Source organism: Gossypium raimondii, chromosome 3, assembly GCF_025698545.1.
Source record: "Gossypium raimondii isolate GPD5lz chromosome 3, ASM2569854v1, whole genome shotgun sequence".
Lineage (NCBI taxonomy): Eukaryota > Viridiplantae > Streptophyta > Magnoliopsida > Malvales > Malvaceae > Gossypium > Gossypium raimondii.
This window is the reverse complement of record NC_068567.1, coordinates 24475073-24494741: the sequence shown is the minus strand read 5'-3', so window position 1 is coordinate 24494741 and position 19669 is coordinate 24475073. Positions and strand designations below refer to the sequence as shown.

Below are 19669 nucleotides of genomic sequence, written 5' to 3'. Positions count from 1 at the left end.
CTCATGATTTTATACCTTCATGACTTCTTGGTGCATTATCATATGATGCCATGGTCATGGACTTTCCAGATATTTATTTCGTGATCTACTAGTCAGGTTACCATTATAGCTACCTTATCGAAGACTACACAATAAATCTCTATTTTTGTTCCATGATCTGCCAGTCCGGTTAGCAATATCGCTACCCTACTAGAGGCATCACAACATATTTTTCACTTCACATTTAAACATATCATAGATTCATCTGTACTGGACTCGTACCACAACAAAAGTCTCTTTTAATTAGACTTTGACCACATACACACATATAACACTAATTACTATCACCCAAACATTCTAGAGATGACGTACCAACTTTTTAACAACAATGACACTATAACGCCCTAAAATTTGGCCTAGAAGTTTAGACCAAATCCCAAAGGTTACATTAATCACTGAAGTGATCCAAAGTAGTTCTAGTTTAGCCAATTAGAATACAAAATAGTATTGAAGATACGTAAAAAAAATAGTCTGAAATAAAATCCTGAAATTTCTAAAATTCAGTTTAATAGCAGGTTGTGAAAACCCAAAACCAAGTTTATACCACATTTCCTCTAAAAATTTTTACAGTCCAAAACAATTTACAAATTTAAGTATTTGCAAAATCAGTTTATTAGCCTAACTTAAAACGTATTACTCCGAGACCTCTGGCATACCGAGTCCATCCACAGAAATCGAAAGTACCTGAAAAGGGAAAACTAAGGGGTGAGCTACATGAGCTTAGTGTGAGTTTGAAACATAAGAAACAAAAAGGCTATTACAAAACCAGAATGCAAACATGGAACCAACGTACCAAGCATACGTAACAGTAAAAGCACATCACATCATTATAACATATCTCTCAAACAGAAATATGCCCGCACAACCAGATGTATGTACGGATGCAAAACGGATGTTCACACCACGAATGAGCTATAAGAAGCTCAACCAACCATGCACCCCACATAGGATCTCGAAAGGCCCATCCAACCCTACACACCACGTATGTGGACTAGGCCATTCAAATGATAATATGCAGCAAAGCTGACATATGTGTTGTGCTATGCAATAAACTACTATACAGACATATTGTAGTTGAAATTACCCATATCAGATCAAATTTCCTTCTCTTCACAACAAAAAACCCCCAATTTTATGTTCATGAACAAATGCACATTAGACACTGTCAGTCATACAAATACAGAAGCTCATATTCAGTCGATAACTTACAGAATGCCCATGCGATTTCAGAACACACACCATATACAAACATTCACATGGATACTGAAACTCACAAGCTCAATCGATCACATTCAGAATCCATAATGTTTATAAATATTTACTAGAACATCATATAACACTTAGTTAAACTATTACATTAAAACTCTAGTTAAGTACAGACGCACAAACCTGAGATAATCAAAGTCTTTACCAACCTTACTATAGCGTAACTGAGGGTCAGAACACACAGAAACTCAAATGTTTCAAAAACAACGCAGAACGAAAAATGGCGAAGCAGGGCCACATGGCCGTGTGCCCCGTCCGTGTGGAAGTGCCTAGATCGTGTAGGGTCAACATGCCCATATCAAATAGGCACATGCCCGTGTGAAATAAGGCACTCGGCCGTGTGATTATGACACATGCTCGTGTGACCCAAGAACATAGCCGTGTGGACAACCTGTGTAACTCTCTATCCATTTGTGCTTAAGTAAGGTGTAGGGTAGACACGGCCGTGTGAAAGTCTCACAAGCCTGTGTGCCCACGGGACACGGCTGTGTGTCTAGAGCACACGCCCGTGTAAAAATCGACTAAAATCTTAAAATTCCCAACTATCGGTAAAACGGTCGTGTGGCCAAGCCGTGCGGCACCAAATTCGTCCCTAAAACCCTAATCCCCCACTTCCACATAGCCGTGTGGATTGCCCATGTGCGGCACATGCCTGTGTGGCCACCCGTGTGGTCACGAATCCACTCCGAAATAGCCTGCATAATTTCCTTTGATGTCAAAACGACCCTCAACCCTCGTTAACTCAATAATACACCAAAAACACACGGTATGTCAAGCTAAACCGTAACAATCGACACTACGATTTACAATTTTAAGAAACACACCAAATATGACGAATTACTCAGAATCAAAGCAGAATCTCCATAATGAAAAGGAAGAGTTTCCAAACCCACACCTAAATTCGTGATTAAAGCACCCAGAATTTTTCGACTCGCTCCACCTAGCCGATTCAGAGACCTCAATTACAAACACAACTAGTTATAAGAATTTAATTTAAGAAACACAACCAAATTGAGGCAATTCCTCCATTAAAACAAAAGACAAAACTTACCCAATTTTAGAACAAATCAAGCAGAACACTCGAGAACAAAGCTCTCTTGACAGATGACAAAACGGAAGAAGCAAAAAAAAAAATCAAAGGAAATTGAAAAAGTCACAGAGAACAAAGTGGAGTAGTGGGGGAAGAACGTGTAGGAAAAAAACCGTAGAAACTGTTGGATGTTGATATAAAAAAATAAAATTAAATAAGTATTTTTAAACTTAAAACAAATTTTAAGATACAAAAATCATTCCTCAAAACACACATGAGGATTCGAACCCAAAACCTAGAGGTACACTAACACACCACCAACCACCAGACCAGCAGGCCCATTCTGACACTAAAATATGACAACAACCCCAATTGTCTGATCTAGCAACTGACCCTACCTAAAAATCTCAAAACTTCTAACCCTAAAATCTAGGGTGTTACAGACACTTATCATGCAACATCGTATTCAAACAGCTATCAATACTCTTCTTTTACATTTATGTAGATATTTTCTCAATGAGACATGCTTATCTACAGAGGCATCAACCATTTATTTGAAATAAAATTATATACAGAAGTCAGTACTAGAAACTCACCGGAGACTCACCTTTACCTCAACTCAGAATATCTGTTCCAATCATCCTTCTCGATCCAGCAGCAACCACTATTCAAAAGATCATAGAACCTCAATTAAAACCTTATTTACTGATAGGTTACTAATATGTCGTCGATACATGACCCTCATGTAGGGTCTTCCACTCAAAGCATATTGTTCTTACATCTTGTACACATCCCTACTCATTACTGTCATAACATACAGAGCTATTGAGCTTACCAAGAGGTTGAATCATCTACTGATTTACAAAACCTTAGCTTTATCTTACCGAAGAATAATAAGAGAATGTTTAGAATGAAAAGAAGTAACCAGGATGCAATCAGGAAAGAAAAACCCTCTGAATGCACTCCTTCCCATGTATATATATACTCTCGATCCTTTATAGTGGATTTGACAAGTGGAAATATTATTTGAATTTGTCCCCCGGTTTCCCTACAAAAATTTGAGGAAAACAAAAAAAAATTCGACTAGTTTGACGTTGTGGTAGACCAGCCAAGAATAGAGCCAAATCAATCTGGTTAACTCCCAACTAACAAGTCAAGAAGAGAGTCAAACCAATCTGGTTGACTCCCAACTAACCAATCAAGAAGAGAGTCAAACTAATTGAACAGTGTTCATACAAACCATACGTATTTCATCTTGGCGATGACTCTCTTTTGGCGTGATCTTAAAGATAATTAATTCTTCATATAGTTTTCCCATACACTAAATACACTCTTCGTGTTTCAGCAAAAAACTCTAAGGATTATTCTTTCTTCACTTGAAGATATCCTGGACCAACTTCTTAGATACCGAATTGAATTTTGAATAGGTAATTTTATCAAATTAGTGATTAAATAAGGTATTGGGACTAAATCACAAAATCGATAAAATTTTAATTATAAGAAATTTTTAATTAGAAACAAGAAGCAAGGATTAATAGGAAATCATTCCTTCTTAGCCTATAATGGGCGAGTAGGAACAAAAAAACACAATAATTATATTGTAAAATTTGTTATAAATAATATAAATAAATAAAACAAACTAATGCATAATTAATAAAATATGACAGTGGAAAGAGAGAAAACATATTTCTCTTTTCATCTTTAACTACCAATAATTGAAGGAGAAGAGGAACAACTTTCGAACTTAGGGATTTCACATTTAGAGCCTCAATTGATTAGTGCAATTAGTCATTTTCTTATAACTTTTATGTTTTTAGAATATCGAGAACTTAATCCAGCTGACTAGTGTGTTATTTTTTAAAACTGTTAAAGTTTATAAATGTTGCCATTGACGAATGCTTGAAGTTTTGATGTTAAAATGTTAGCTTTTAAGCTTAGAAATAAAAAAGGATTAATTTGTAAAGTGAAAGTTGAAAATTTTGAAAATAGGGAGTAATGTGTGAATATTTTGAAATTGACATGAAATTTTTGTAATTATGGTTAATAGAGGGCTATTGAAGAATGAAATTGAAATTGAATTGTAAATCAAAGCTCAAATTTGAAAGATATAGTTCATTTCGGTTTTAAGTAGTACATTGAAAAAATGCAAAACTTTAGGGAGCATTTTATATATAAAATTGAACTGATACATACACATAATAGGATGATATAACATTTGTGGAATTGGTAAATTGAATGGAATAATTGTATGGATTGGAAACAATTTGTCATTGATTTAACCAAGTAAGTTTATAGGGTAAGGTTATATGTATTTGCAATATATTCTTGAATTTTGAATTTTTTGTGTGGTTATAATTTGAATTATTTACAATTTGGTACAAAAATGTGTGATAGGAATGAAACATTAAGTGATGATAAATTAACTGATAAATTGAACATGATTAATTATAATTTGAGATATTTAATTAATTGATATTTAATTATGATTGGTTGAATAGTATTGTTATGAATTTGATTAATTATTGAGATATACGATTAAATCGAATAATTCGAAAAATATGTAAGACCTTGTAACTAAATGTGATTTGTATAGAATTTGATGTCATACCATTACTAAATTATTATTTGTAGCTAAAAATGATGTAGGATCATCGGAAAGGAAAGGAAAGGTGGAAATCGACAACGAGTGATGCAAGCTTTCTGTTTTTATTTCTATACCTCAACTCATTTTAATTTTTGCATATTTCTGTTGTGCTATTTGGTAAGGTATGGAGGTAAGATATGTGAGATTAATTGTATTGAGTTGGTGTGAATATGCTTGAGTATTAAGGTAAAGGACTAAATCGAATAAAATTGGAAATAGTATAATTTGATAGAAGTATGAAATTAACTTCAAATTGAGTTAAATTATGTTATATTACATGATAATTGATGTATTGACGAGGAATGTGAAATGATGGGATGTGAATTGTGATAGTATGTAATAGAACATGTGTCTTGTAGAGTCCCTTGTATTTTGTTAAGTTTAGGATGTTTGATATATATGGTATAAAATTATATGAATTAACTTGAATGGTTGATAATGCTTACATAACCTTGTTGTGGAATGGTGCCATTCAGACATATTGGTTAGTTGGTTAGGGTTTGTTATATGATATGTTTTAGACAAGTCAAAAAGTTGATAAATGTATATGTTTGGCTTATTTGAAATTTTGGTTTTAGTAATTTGCACAAAAAGAGACATTGTTGCACCACACGAGCTAACACATGGCCGTGTGTATCACACGAACAAGTGATACGATCGTGTGTTTGCTGGTACTTAGAAAGTATTTGTATCACACGATCTCAATTTGTTACATGACCCAACTACACGGTTGTGTGACTTTTGAAGAAATATTACATTCTGGTCCACACGGCTTCAAAGAGTTACACAGCCTAGACACACGGCCGTGTGACCCCTATTTTACATTATTATCTTTAACTTTTGAAAATGTTACCATTTAGTCCTTATTCATGCACGGGTCTATAAAAGAGCTTTCATAAGCTCAACTAAGACTCGAATCTAATTATATATCATAATATTTGATTGCTTATAACAAAAGTGATTATTTTAATGATTTATTTATGATATGATTGATGTGTAAAGTTTGTAAATGTTGTAAACTAGCCCTAGTTAAATTCTGGGTGATACCGAAGTATACGTAAGCTCATATAAGGCATAAGAAATGTTGTATTTGGTGATTATGAATTGATTTGATTATTAATTGTGTATTTATGAAGTATTCCATATTTATTTGAAATAATCTTGGATGAAGAAGATGACCATGGAAATAAGTTTAGAAAGTGATTTTTTGAGGTGACTTTAGTGATAAAACAAAGTTAGAAGTTGGAATTGTAAATAGATACAATTATGAGATCCATATGCATTAAATTTGTTCTTCCTAGATTTTTCCTCGGCATCATATTACCAAGTCAAGACATCAATAATGCTCATAGATTGACACATGTTAAGCCTTCATACACGAGATGCACACGACTGATCTCATAAGTTGAAGTATAGACTTTAGGATAAAATATGAGTACTCATTATAAGAACAAATACATTGAACATGACCCTTTATAAGAGTTTCATGTAGTATTTCACTAAAGTGTCTATGAAAATACTTGAACATGTTTGTGGTGTAAATAATCCATAGACTTTTGACACTAACACATCTTATTTGCTGAGTAATACTTTGATTTATCACAAAACGGGTCCATATTGATTAAAGCTTAAGGTAGGTTGCTTTAGGTATGAAAGGCATATTAAGGTGGTGGACTAGTCTAGAGAGGACTCATCACCCAAAGTACTATGAGGGAACATATCCTATATACTCTTGACTCATATTAATCATAAGTTATTGGCCAAGGCAATTGGTCTAGGTTAATTGAAGGAGTTGCAAGACTAACAGGGATAAACAAAGGTACACTTTGTGGCATGCCTTTTAGCTTAACCGAGATATTTTAACAGATGGATCAAATTACACATAAGTACCCTACACTGAAAGGTTTTATTGAAAATTATTTTTAACTCTTTCAAAAGTTGCTAATCATGAAGGCTTGCTAGATCTCACTCATGATCTACGAATATAATTATTTCTTAATTGGAATGGACTCTTTTTGTTTCCAACACAATTTGAAACCTCTATCATCCTCTAGGGTTTCTCTTTACCATAAAACTTTGAGAAAATATACCTAAGTTCCTTCATCTTAGAGGAGTTTGACGGATTCGTATTGACCGTCCACCCTCACGCCCTAAACACTCTCAAGGTTCCTTACCATAAGAAGCCCTTCATGTGATACTATGGATACCAACAGTTCTTTCCCCCTTAAATAGATCACAGGTCAACTTAGGGTCCCCCTTGTAGCTCTCTCAATAACAAGAACACCACCCTCTTAAGGTCTCCATCGACTTATCTCCAATTAACCTCGGAGTTATACCTCTAAAAGGTCAAGAGAAGTTCAAGAAATCCATAAACCAATTACATAGTCCTTCAACGCCCCCTCATGGCCTCAACCAATACTATGTCCCAAGGTAACCTCAACTTCTCTTCCTTCCTTAACAGTAACTCCATTCATCATCTCCTCCATCTAGGAATCCCATCATTTCTCGCAATTGTATATGGATGTTCTCCTCGTTGTAGTTCGAGAAAATTACCACCCTTAACAATTTATTACAAATGGAGTACAATGGTATGGAATTTTAGTATAAATAATTAATAATAATTTAATTTAATACATGAAACATAAAAAGAAAAATTAAATTATTTAGTAAAAGTCATTTATCATGAGCAAAATTAATTTTGTTGACCATTTGGTCGTAGATTTGACATAAATTTATATCATGAAAAAATTAAATTCTATATGATTGAAGATAAATGTGTCAACAAATTAACACGAATGACCCATGAGATAAAAATAAATTAAATCTAAAATAATTAGAAATCCAAACTAAACTAATCATATTTCAAACCCTAATAAATCTAATTTAAATCAAACTTAAATTAACATTAATTCAATTTGAATTTACGGAATAAAATAACCAAATTTTCTTTAACCGAAAGATAACTTAAACATAATCCATTAACTCTAAATCATCCCACTAAAATTGACTTTTGTTTCATCCTCTTCAGATGAAATGTCTAATGTTTTACTTGGGAACTATCGGATTATTGCGAGCACGTATCGAACTATCGGATTATTGCGAGCACGTATCGAACATACTATCCAAACATGGATATAATATTCCAAATACATGAAATATATATATTTCAAGTTATAATATGTGACACATTACTGTTGAAATATGTGAAACCCATATATTTTGGGATATATTTTAAAGTTATTTAGGTAGATAAATATTAGAATAAATCATTTGAGATATTATAAGAATATTTTATTTTATCTTTTAGTATTTTATTAGAATAATGGAATTATTTTCCCAATTAGGTTATGACTCTTTTCTCTATTTAAATTCTCTCCTAAAAACTTTCATGGTATCAGAGCTAAGTTATCTCTAGTAGCATCATGGTTAAAACAGCCTTCGTTGGAGATAAGAGATCCAGCAATCAAATAGAGGAAGAAAGTTTTACTGTTGAAACAACTAATGAAAAATATGAGGGCCAAAGTTCTCTAGAAGGGTCTCTATTCACTAAGGAACAACTAGAGAATCTACACAAGCTTTTTCAATCACCACAATTTCGGATGAATTCTTATCTTCCTAACTCATCCAATAATCCTTTTTATGATTAACACAACAATTTATGATTAACATAGAAATTAATGATGTTAATGTTGTTAATGAAAAGGAGTATGAAGGTGTAGAGTCTGATCATGAGAATAAATAATAAACAAAGGATTTAATTGTTTACTCAAAAAGAAATCGAAATCAAGAAAGTGGAATCCACCAGATTCATCACCAAGAATCTGACCCACAAGATCTTGTCAAAAGTCCAAGTAAAGCTCATAATCCAACCAATGAATTTTTTTATTTATATATTCCAATTACTAAAGGAAAAGGTGTTAGAAATGTTGTCAAATATCCCATGTCTAACTTTGTGTCCTATAAAGCCTTGTCTTTGACATTCTCAACCTTTGTTCCGTGTCTTGATACTGTGAAACATCCAAAAATGTGAAAGATGTTTTACAAGTTCCTAAGTGGAATGAGGCTATTTTAGAGGACATGCGTGCTCTTGAAAAAATAGGTACATGGGAAACAGTAAAATTACCTGTAGGGAAGAAAGCTGTGGGCTGTAAATGGGTGTTCACAACCAAATTCAAACCAGATGGATCTTTAGATAGATACAAAGCTAGACTGGTGGCTAAAGGGTACACTCAAACATACGGGATAGATTATCTTGAAACATTTGCTCCAGTAGCCAAATTAAATTATGTTAGAGTTCTTTTATCAATTGCTGCTAATCTTGATTGGTCCTTACAGCAGCTAGATGTGAAGAATGCTTTCCTAAATGGGAAACTTGAAGAAGAAGTTTGCATGGATCCTCCTTCAGGTTTTGAAGAAAAATTTAGAACTCGAGTATGTAAGCTCAGGAAATCTTTGTATGGTCTAAAGTAGTCTCCTCGAGCTTGGTTTGAATGGTTACTCACAAGGTTACTCACAAGTTGTTAAAAAACAAGGTTACTCACAAGGGCAAGTTGATCACACAATGTTCTATCGACACTCACAAAGAGGTAGAATAACAATTATTATAGTTTATGTCGATGATACCACTCTTACAGGAGTTGATGTAGATGAAATAAGGCATCTCAAAGAGCATCTAGCATTGGAGTTTGAGATCAAAGACTTGGGTCCTTTGAAATACTTTCTTGGAATGGAAGTTGCTCGATCAAATAAGGGTCTTGTGGTCTCTTAGAAAAAATATGTAATTGATCTTTTAAAAGAGACTGGGATGAGTGGTTGTCACCCAGCTGACACACCAATTGATCCAAATGTAAAATTGCACTCCCTAATGGAGGAACATGAAGAAGCAGTGTTTCGGATTCTGAGATACTTGAAGAGTTTACCTAAAAAAGGCTTATTCTTCAAGAAATCCGAACAAAGAGGAATTGAAGCTTATACGGATGCAGACTGGGCATGCTTAATAATAGATAGAAGATCTACATCAGGATACTGTACATTTGTTTGGGGAAACCTTGTGACCTGGCAAAGTAAAAAATAAAATGTTGTAACAAGAGGTAGTACAGAAGTTGAGTTTAGATCACTGGCTCAAGGAATTTGTGAAATGATATGGTTAAAAAGAATTATGAAAGAGCTGAGAAAACCAATAACTTCACCAATAAAGTTGTACTGTGATAGGAAAGCTGCCATTAGTATTGCTCACAACCCAGTCCAGCATGACAGAACTAAACATGTTGAGATTGATAGACACTTTATCAAGGAGAAGATTGAAGAAGGCCAAGTGTGCATGCCGTTTGTTCCTTCAAAACAACAGATTGCTGACATACTCATCAAAGGGCTCTCTAAGGCAAGCTTTGATTTTCTTGTAAGCAAGTTGGGCATGATTCATATATATGCACCAACTTGATGGAGAGTGTTAAAATATGTGAAACTCATATATTTTGGGATATATTTTAAAGTTATTTAGGTAGATAAATCTTATAATAAATCATTTGAGATATTCTAAGAATATTTTATTTTATCTTTTAGTAGTTTATTAGAATAAGGGAATTATTTTCCCAATTAGGTTATGACTCTTTTCTCTATTTAAATTTAGTTGCTTAGTTAATAAAATATAGAACAGTTTTATTAAATGCTCTCTTGAAAACTTTCAATTACGACACCTACTCGAATCCAGTGATTAGCCTTGGCTTGCAACGGCACCTCCATTGGATTGACTATATTTAGACCATTTCCAAAACTAATTACAGAACAAAAAGTTCCCTTCAACAGGCTATTTCTCTCTCCCTAGTTAAATTTCAAGCTTAAATTCGATAATCTATGAAGTCTTATTAAAACCATCAAAATAAAACTAGTTGCAAGGATGAAACAAGGGCAGGTACCTCAACTATGGCTACTCTGTCTCGACGAACCATCGCGTTTTCTCAATTTTGTTAAAATGCATGCCATTGTAACTTTGGTACCTAGGGCAGAGTGCGCACGACATAGGTAGATCACACCCCCAAGAAGAAGCAATGCTTTTGCCAAAAACTTCTTTGATGGTCTTCTTAATAACTTTTTCTTTCTGGATTCGTCATTATAGGCTACTGATGTAGGGACTGCTGAAGTAATGTCAGTTCTATAATCTAAATCAGGTGGAACCTATATATGTACACAACAAAGTCATCATAAGTTCTTGAGTTGACCATTTGATTTTTAATTAAAAATATCATGAATTCAATTAAATAAATTATTTTAGTAATAAAAGAAATACATCTATATCATTCGCGTGTGAGTGCCAAACAAGGGTATATTCAAATGTTTTCATGTTTTTTATATATTCAAAAAGTCTTTAGAAGATCATATTCTATATCCATGTCCGGATATATGTTAAAGATTGATGTCACACGCGAATACTTTAAAATAAAAATAAAATTCTAAGCAAGAAAAAACTAGATATAGTCTGAGTCTAGAGGACAAGTCTGTTTGTGTAGACTAATAGAGACTACATTGCTCAAAAATTCAATGGTAGACTCCGATGTGACCAAAAATCAAAATCATCCCCGATATATACATTTTTATCCAACTTCTAAAAGTAAAGCTATGGAGTATGGTCCAGATTAGAAAACCTGTCTCATTTGTTTCCTAGAAACACTAATCTTCAACTCACTTGAAGGAAGCCAAGCTAAAAAGGTTTATGCTTCTAGAGGGCAATAAATCGGTTCCATCTTTAATGAAGTTGAATAAATCCATCTAAATTTCATAAACAGGACTGTTTTGTTTAATATAAAAACGCAGACCTTCTGAATCAGAGTGGCTGCCGAAACAGATGGTGTAGACGGAGGATGGTTGATCGAAGAATAATTGCGTAGTGCATTATCCATCTTACACAAAAAACTCCATGCGCCCTTCGCAAATGCTAGTTTTGCCATTTCCACATTCAGACCAGCATCTTCTTGGTGAAACATTCTGATCTCAGAAGCATCTCTACCAGGTACTGTACACGATAATAACATTAAAGTTTAGTTGTAAATATTCAACAAGAATAAAGATAAATATTTTCAATGCCTTGAGCTCTAGTTTAACGAAGTGGCAGGACTCATTCATGACTCGAAAAAGAGTCCAAAAACAGGAACAGGAACCAACAATTAGTCCTCCTTTGTTTTCTTAGTTTTGAATTAGAGGGACAGAGCCTGGCAGCTCGCAAGAACATATTATTCAACTTCTGAATGCAGTTATGAGAAAAACAGCTTTCTAAGCAATGTCACAGCCGCAATTGAAAACCGCCAACTCTTGTTGTCCCTTTCTAAGGGTTCAGAAAATGGAGATTAATAAAACTAACATACAAGAAACTTGCCTTTCCTGATCTGCCAACCGGATCTAAAATATTCCACGCGAACATACTTCTTCTGTCGTGGTGCTGATGGATGTTCACAGTCCTAGTCAATCATGAGAACAATTAAAAACAACCATGAAGAGATAGCATAGAAATGGACCAATACTAAAAACGGCACAAGTATTTGGGGAGAAAATTCCTCTTCTTTTTTCTTCAACAGGATAAAAACCAGGAACCAGTTTTAGAACCCCAGCTATGCCAGAACTCTACCTTTTAAGGTGGGTGGGTGGGTGGGTGGACCATGCTTCAGGTTCCCATTTGAAGACCAAAACAGCCTTCTCATTTTCTACTATGATTCTTTCTCTTGGAGAAATGATTGCAAAGGATTTGAGAATCTCATAGTAAACCTTCACATTTTCTACTATAATTTTTCAACTTAATACAGGCCTTTCCTGAAAAGATTGCGTAATGAGATAAAAATATTCCATGTACTTGGTGATTCTATAACCATTAGCCACAGGACAACGTTTACCCGAATTCAAGGTGAGTATCCAACACATGTTCAATTATTTTTCTACAATATGTGCAAGAGGCGGATGCTTTAAGAAAATTAGGCAGTGCAAGAAACAGAACAGTGGAGCGTTAGCATGTAGTAATTGAGGATGGACACCGTTATTATTATTATTTGCTCATCCGAACTTCTCATATCAAATAAGTACACCTCTTTCATATTAAAGATACTTCCAATTTTTTCCTTAATCCCTAATATCAGCTTTACAGTTTCCATTTTCACTTTCAAACGTGTAGGAACCGTCACCTACACCGCATATTGGAACTTGGAAGCAGGAAATATGCATATATTAAAATACGCTTAATTTACGATTTATTCCCTTTGAGTATATCTACTTTTGGTACATTTTATAATTACTGTTAAAAAAATCTGTTAGGCCACATGTCTTTTTTATTACCGGTGAAAAAGACGTCACGTGACAATTAGATTTATTTAAAATAAAAAAATTAAATATTAAAAAACACTGTTGACTTTGATCGGTTGTTGATCGACCATTGATCAATATTGACTGTTGTTGACCAAGCGTTGATCGAATATTGACCAATAGTGGTCAGGCATTGACCTGCCACATGGCGTTGTTAGAAAATATCACGTATTTTTTAATATTATATATATTATATTAATTAAAATGAGAAAAATCATATATAATATATTAAAAAGTTAAATTTAGAAAATTGTAAATATATATAATTATAAATTTTAAAACTCAAAATAACAATTAAACAATGAAAAATGTTATAAAATTTAAAAAGTATTTAAATTTCAAGTAATTGCAAAATAACCTTGAAATTTAAATACCATTATAGACTTTATAAAAAGAATTCATTTTAAATTTTTAAAATATTTTTTACAACTTTTATAATTTTAAATTTTTTACATTTTTAATAATATTATAAATTTCAACAAATTTCTTTTTAATTATGGTATTTTTGTAAATTTTGTTTTATAAAGTTTTTATAATTTATATATTTTCTAGATAATATATATTTTCTGATTTTTATATATTTATTTTCATTTTCATATTTTTGTAATGTGTATATACATTGAATAAAAGAAAATATTTTTTTTTAAATAAAGCTCCCACATGGCACTTTGTGATTAACTATCGGATTTTTTTTAACATCTGTCAAAAAATGGACTCAAGAATATAACGGAGGCATATTTTAGGTACCAAATTGAGAAGTGATTTTTACTTTAGGTATCGAATTGAAACAAAAAAAAATAGTATCAAAATGAGAAAATGAGTATACTTTAAGGACCAAATCTTAAACTAAGCCATTAAAATATGAAATCAAAATTCATTTATTGAGTTGTATTCTATTTAGTACATACGAGGCAGGATTCACTTACACGCTCTTTCATATCTTTTCAACAGTTAAATTGACATGAGAAATCTAGTGCTTTCAGTAGATGCAATATAGATGTCGAATTGTCTTGCGACTACACGAGCATGACAAGTATTGATACAAGTTTAAGTAGGACGGGAAATGTTTAGCTTAGTTTAAGGTCTTTATTATTTAAGAGTTTTATATTTAATTATTATAAATATATTGTAAATAAAAATTTTAATTCAAGAGTTTAATTTTCATTTCGAGTTTAAAAGCTAAATTTTAATTGGTTCATTAGGTAGCTTATTCTTTAGTTTATGTATACTCAATCTCGTCAAGACCGGAGATTTGAGTTTAGTAAATTTGATCATGAGTTATTCTTTCAAGGTTAAGTGATTTCTCTTGTTTATTTCTCTCATTATCTATGAATATAGTTACAAGTTAAGGCGTAATAGGGAGATATCGATTATCATTATTGCTAGTAATAAGTTAAATTAAAGGTTTAGAAAAATAAAATCATTAAATTATCATTATTGCTAATTACAAGTTGATTAGATGTGATGAAGGTAACATATCTGTTTTGTTTTTAAATTAATAACATATTTTCTTGTTTCACTTGAATATTTGGGATTTTCTTAAATCCTAGATTCATTTTATTTTCTTTAATAATTTTTGAAGAAAAAATGAAAAAATAGATTTTTTTTTTAGTCCATGTTTATTACTTTTGAAAATATGCATTCATGAAAACATCACCAAGAGACTTAAAAGTTGCAGTCAAAAAGTAGTTAAGACTCATATGTTGCAATCAAACAATAATCAAGATTCAATGATGAATCCTTTTGGTAGAGAATGATACGAGTTCAAATAGAACACTAGATATCTAGTTTAGTTTACCCTTTTATTATTAAGAAATTTATATATATTAGGAGTTTAAAAGTTTTTATATATATATACAATTTTAAAATTATCCAAACTCCTCCCTCAACCCTTAAATAAGAGAATAAAACATTTGACTAAATTTTTAATTGTTTCATTAGCTAATTAAATTTACTTGGACTAGGTTAAACTTTGGCCTATAAACACTTGGCTATGGTAACCATTATATAAAATGGTGATTTGAGTTTAATAAATCTTTCCAAAGGTGAGTTTCATTTTGTTTATTTCCTCATTATCCATAATTTTAGGTACGAGTTATTTAAGGTTGCGGTAAAAAGTCATCCAATTATCATTGTTGCTAGTCAGAAGTCGACTAGAGAGGGCATAGGATAAAACTGTTTCTTATTGTTATTGCTAGTCACAAGTTTATTAGAAGTAGTGTAGGATGAACTATCTTTTTACTTTTATATAAAAAACATGTTTTCTTAGCCAAGATTTTGTGATTTCTTGTATCTTAGGTTCCACATCAAATATGAGGCAGGTTGTTAGATTCTACTGTTCGGATAGATAGCATAGGAAGTATGAGCAAGCACGGTTATGGATCTTAATTTTTTAGGTCAAGAACCATTCTAGTGACTTCTAACATTTTAACCAAACAATCAAGTCAAATGGTATGAAGCAGCAAGAGAGAGATAAGATAATGCAATAATAAATACCAGAGATGAAAGACTAATTTTAAGTGAGAGTCACCTTGATGAAACAGTACAAAGTTGTATCTTTTCCCTCCCACAATCTCCAAGCCAATACATACTCTCTAGGTGTTAAAAGTGGAAATTTTTTTAATGTGCGACCAATTTCAACTCCACTTGTTGTGTACACCTGCAGTTGCACATGATCAAGAATGGTCTTATCCCACTGCTTTCTATAATCATTATCCATATAGAAGTCCCTCAGAAGCTCCGGGGAGCAACTCTCAAAAACGGCTGTGCTCAGGTATTTCAATGGTCTATCCTGCAAACAACGACGCATTCAGTTTCTAATTTACATCTGAGAAAATTCCAAATATAATATGTTGTTTGGTTTAAAACAAAACTGACAAATAATTCAAGCAATAAGTTAAGTACATAAACATTAGGGAAAAATAAAAATAATTCTACGAAAACTAAAGATCATAAATTAATGAAAGCCAAAGTTGGGAAGTTAAAATATACATGGCCCTAGTTCTACATTAAGGAGAGACTATAAATATGACTATGTTAGATTTGCGTATTCAAGATGTAATGAGCATCATTATTTCACATTATTGTCATTTGAGATTAAGCAAACGAAGCATAGAAACGAACCTTCGATTTGCAGCACTTGGCTTTGTAGGATAGAAAGTTGTTTTTCTTGTTGATTACATTCTCCCAATTTTCGTCCTCATTGCGCTTCTCATCCAAATTATCAATTAAAAACTTCAAATCTGAATCAGACACAACCTCTAGGGTTCTACACGATTTCAAACACAAGCCAAGTTCGAAACATATTAAATTAATATAAAGGGGTAAAAAGAGCAAATTAAATGTATTTTTGTGATAAAAAAATGATTATAGAAACTTCCCAAATTAAAATTGGCTGATAAAAAGCCAAACTGAAAACTTTGAGAATGAGCTAACATAGAACATGGCAAACTGGAAACCCCACAAATATAGAAGCAAAAGAAATCATTAAGTAGTGGAAAACCCAAGTAATAAATAACAAAAAAATAGAAAATTCAGAAAATAAAACAGGAAGAAAATAACGTATGGAGAAACTGAAACAAAATGAAGAAACCAACACCAAGGAAAAGAATGTAATTGAGTGAGGAAGAAAACCAGTTTTCATGAAATTAAATGAAACCCAAATTAGATAAAGCATTAAAAAGTACCTTGATTGAGAATCTTGATTGGAAATGGGTGAAGAAGCAGAAGGAAGATGAAGAGTAGATGATAATAAAGAAGAAGGAGGAGATGTCCATATTGTAAGGAATTTAACATAAAACTTCTTGGAAAAATGAAAAATGGATATAAAAAGAAGAGCAATTAGAGTAGCTCTTATGTTAATCAGCCACCACATCTCCATTGAAGAAACATCGCCCATCTTACCACCCTCACATCCCCATAGGTTGACGCCCATATCTCTCAAATATTCATTTACGCTAACATTGTTTTAACTCACATTCTTTTCTGTTTTCCCCTCTCGAAGAAAAAAATATATGAAATTGAAATGTTTGCGGAGAAATTAAGGGTGACGAATGATTTTTGGGATCCCAAGGCCAAACTTAATCACATCTGGCGTGAAAGTTTTGTTTTTTTTTTTAAATAAAATTCAAACAGTTTATATATATAATAAAAATATTTTTACTAAATTAAAAAGTTTATATTTTCTCAGTATTATTATTTGCAGGTGTTTGGATTGATTTTTTTTTCTATTATTCGTGTTCTTAAACAGTTAGGCTTGACAATTATAATGAGTTATCGTCGGGTAGACGAGATCAGAAGATGAAATCGAACCGAGTAAATCGTAAATTATCCTGGTTGAAAAAGTGATGTTGGAGGATAAGCGAATATCAATCAATCAATTAAGTTAATTAGAGTTGGGAGGTAATAATTGTTCGAAGTGATGACTAATCTATTCTAGAACTCCAATCTAAAATTAGTTACAAACCTTGAAGCGAGTTAATATTTTTGATTGGCTTATCAGTTTAATTCATTTGTTTATCTTTTATTATTATTTTATTTATGTTAGTTATTTATTTTTAATCTTCTTAATCTATTTTATGATCCATCGTAATATAGGAATTAGCTATTACTGCTTAGACTTAGTATTGTAAAAAGTATTTTCATTATTTGCTCTATCCTCCCTTGGGTACAATTCTCGGAATACTTCCGGAATTTCGTTGTACAACTATATTACAATTTGACCAGTGCACTTGCGGACATCGACGTTCTCAATTATTATAGTTTTTGTGTTAGATTTATTCTATAAACGATAAATCATTTATAGGCGGTCAAATACGATGTTGTATTATTAAGTTTGAAGGAAGTTGGGAGAAATATTTGTCGTTAGCTGAGTTTGCCTATAATAATAGCTACTAGATGAGTATTAAAATGGCACCGTACAAAGATTTATACGGGCATAAATGTAGAACTTCATTATACTGGTCAAGTTGAGTGAAAGACAGATTGCAAGTACGAATTTGATTAGCGAGACAAAGGATAAAGCCAGGGTTATATGGGACAGTTTGAAAGCTACCTTAGACCATCATAAATCCTATGCTGATTTGAAAAGAAAATATATTGAATTTCAGTCAGGCAAAAAAATTTTCTTCAAAGTTTCACCCTAGAAGAAATTTTTACGTTTCGGCAGAAAAGAAAAAATCGATCTGAAGTTCATTGGGTCATACGAGATTTTAGAATGGGTTGGTCTAGTTGCCTATTGACTAGCTTTACCACCAGAACTTGAGAAGATACATAATTTATTTCACATGTCGATGCTGCATCACTATTATTTTGATCCTTCCCATGTGGTATCTCCTAACGAGGTAGAATTACATCCCGATTTGACATACAGGGAAGAACTAGTTATAATTTTGGCTCGAGAGGTGAAAGAACCGCGAAACAAATGAGTTCCATAGTAAAAGTGTTATGGAATCAACATGGAACAAAATAGGCAACGTGGGAGCCGGAAGAAATCATGAAATAATACTAGCCTAACCTATTCTCAGGTAAAAATTTCAAGGATAAAATTTCCTAAGTGGGGAGAGTTGTAACAATCCACTTTTAGTGGTGTCGAAAATACTATTTTTGGAACCCCATTTTTTGTGATTGAGTCTGTAAATATTATTATTTTAATATTTACAAGGTTAGAATACAATTTAATTAAAGTTTGGTCCTTGAATTTTGTCAATTGGATAGTTAATTAAGGTACAAGGAGTAAATTGTAAAAGTAGTAAAAGTTTATCGCTATAGATTTTTAAATAGTTGAAGGACCAATTAAGAAATTGGGCCAATTTCTATTAGTAAATAGTGGTAGATGATGCCATCTTCCACTTATATTTGCTTAATGATGATTAGTATTAATTTAATTAAGGTTTAAACTAAATTAATTAAGTTTATTCATTTTAAACTAAGTATAAAATGCAGATTAAAAAGAAAATTCAAAACATTTTTCTTACCTTCATCTTCTTCACCATAAAAACAAGGGAAAATAGGGTTTCAAAGCTTCCAAACTTTAATCCTTCAATTGGTAAGTGATTTTAAGCCCATTTCTTATAATTTTATATTTTTGAGATCTCGGGAACTTGATTTAGCTAACCCGTGTACTATTTTACAAGACTATTAAAGTTTTCAAAAGTTGTCATTGTTGATTTCTTGAAGCTTTTGGTACTAAATTTTTAGATTCTAAGCTTAGAAATGAAAAAGGACTAGTTTGTAACGTTTAATTGTTAGTTTTTAAAAATAGGGACAAAAGTGTAAATATTTCAAAACTAACATGAAAATTCTGTAATTATGGCTAGTAGAGAACCTTAGAAGGATTTAATTGAAAT

At 32.2% G+C, this 19669-nt stretch overlaps 1 protein-coding gene across 3 annotated transcripts; it reads right to left on the bottom strand.

Moving 5' to 3' along the window:
- Positions 1–355: 355 nt before the first annotated feature.
- LOC105793912 (uncharacterized) lies at positions 356–17411 on the bottom strand. 3 transcript variants are annotated; one of them, XR_001133638.2, is made up of 8 exons: positions 17009–17411; positions 16446–16590; positions 15853–16113; positions 12349–12430; positions 11792–11988; positions 10895–11153; positions 2932–2999; positions 356–723 (listed from the first exon to the last, which is right to left on the bottom strand). XR_001133638.2 is itself a non-coding variant. In XM_012622818.2 (7 exons), exons 1-6 carry the CDS (start codon positions 17254–17256, stop codon positions 10896–10898), a joined length of 1191 nt encoding a protein of 396 aa, XP_012478272.1. In that variant the 5' UTR covers positions 17257–17411; the 3' UTR covers positions 356–723; position 10895. The 3 variants fall into 3 exon arrangements, 1 of the variants encoding a protein (XP_012478272.1); XR_001133637.2 differs by having other exon boundaries at positions 2943–2999; XM_012622818.2 differs by lacking the exon at positions 2932–2999.
- Positions 17412–19669: the final 2258 nt, after the last annotated feature.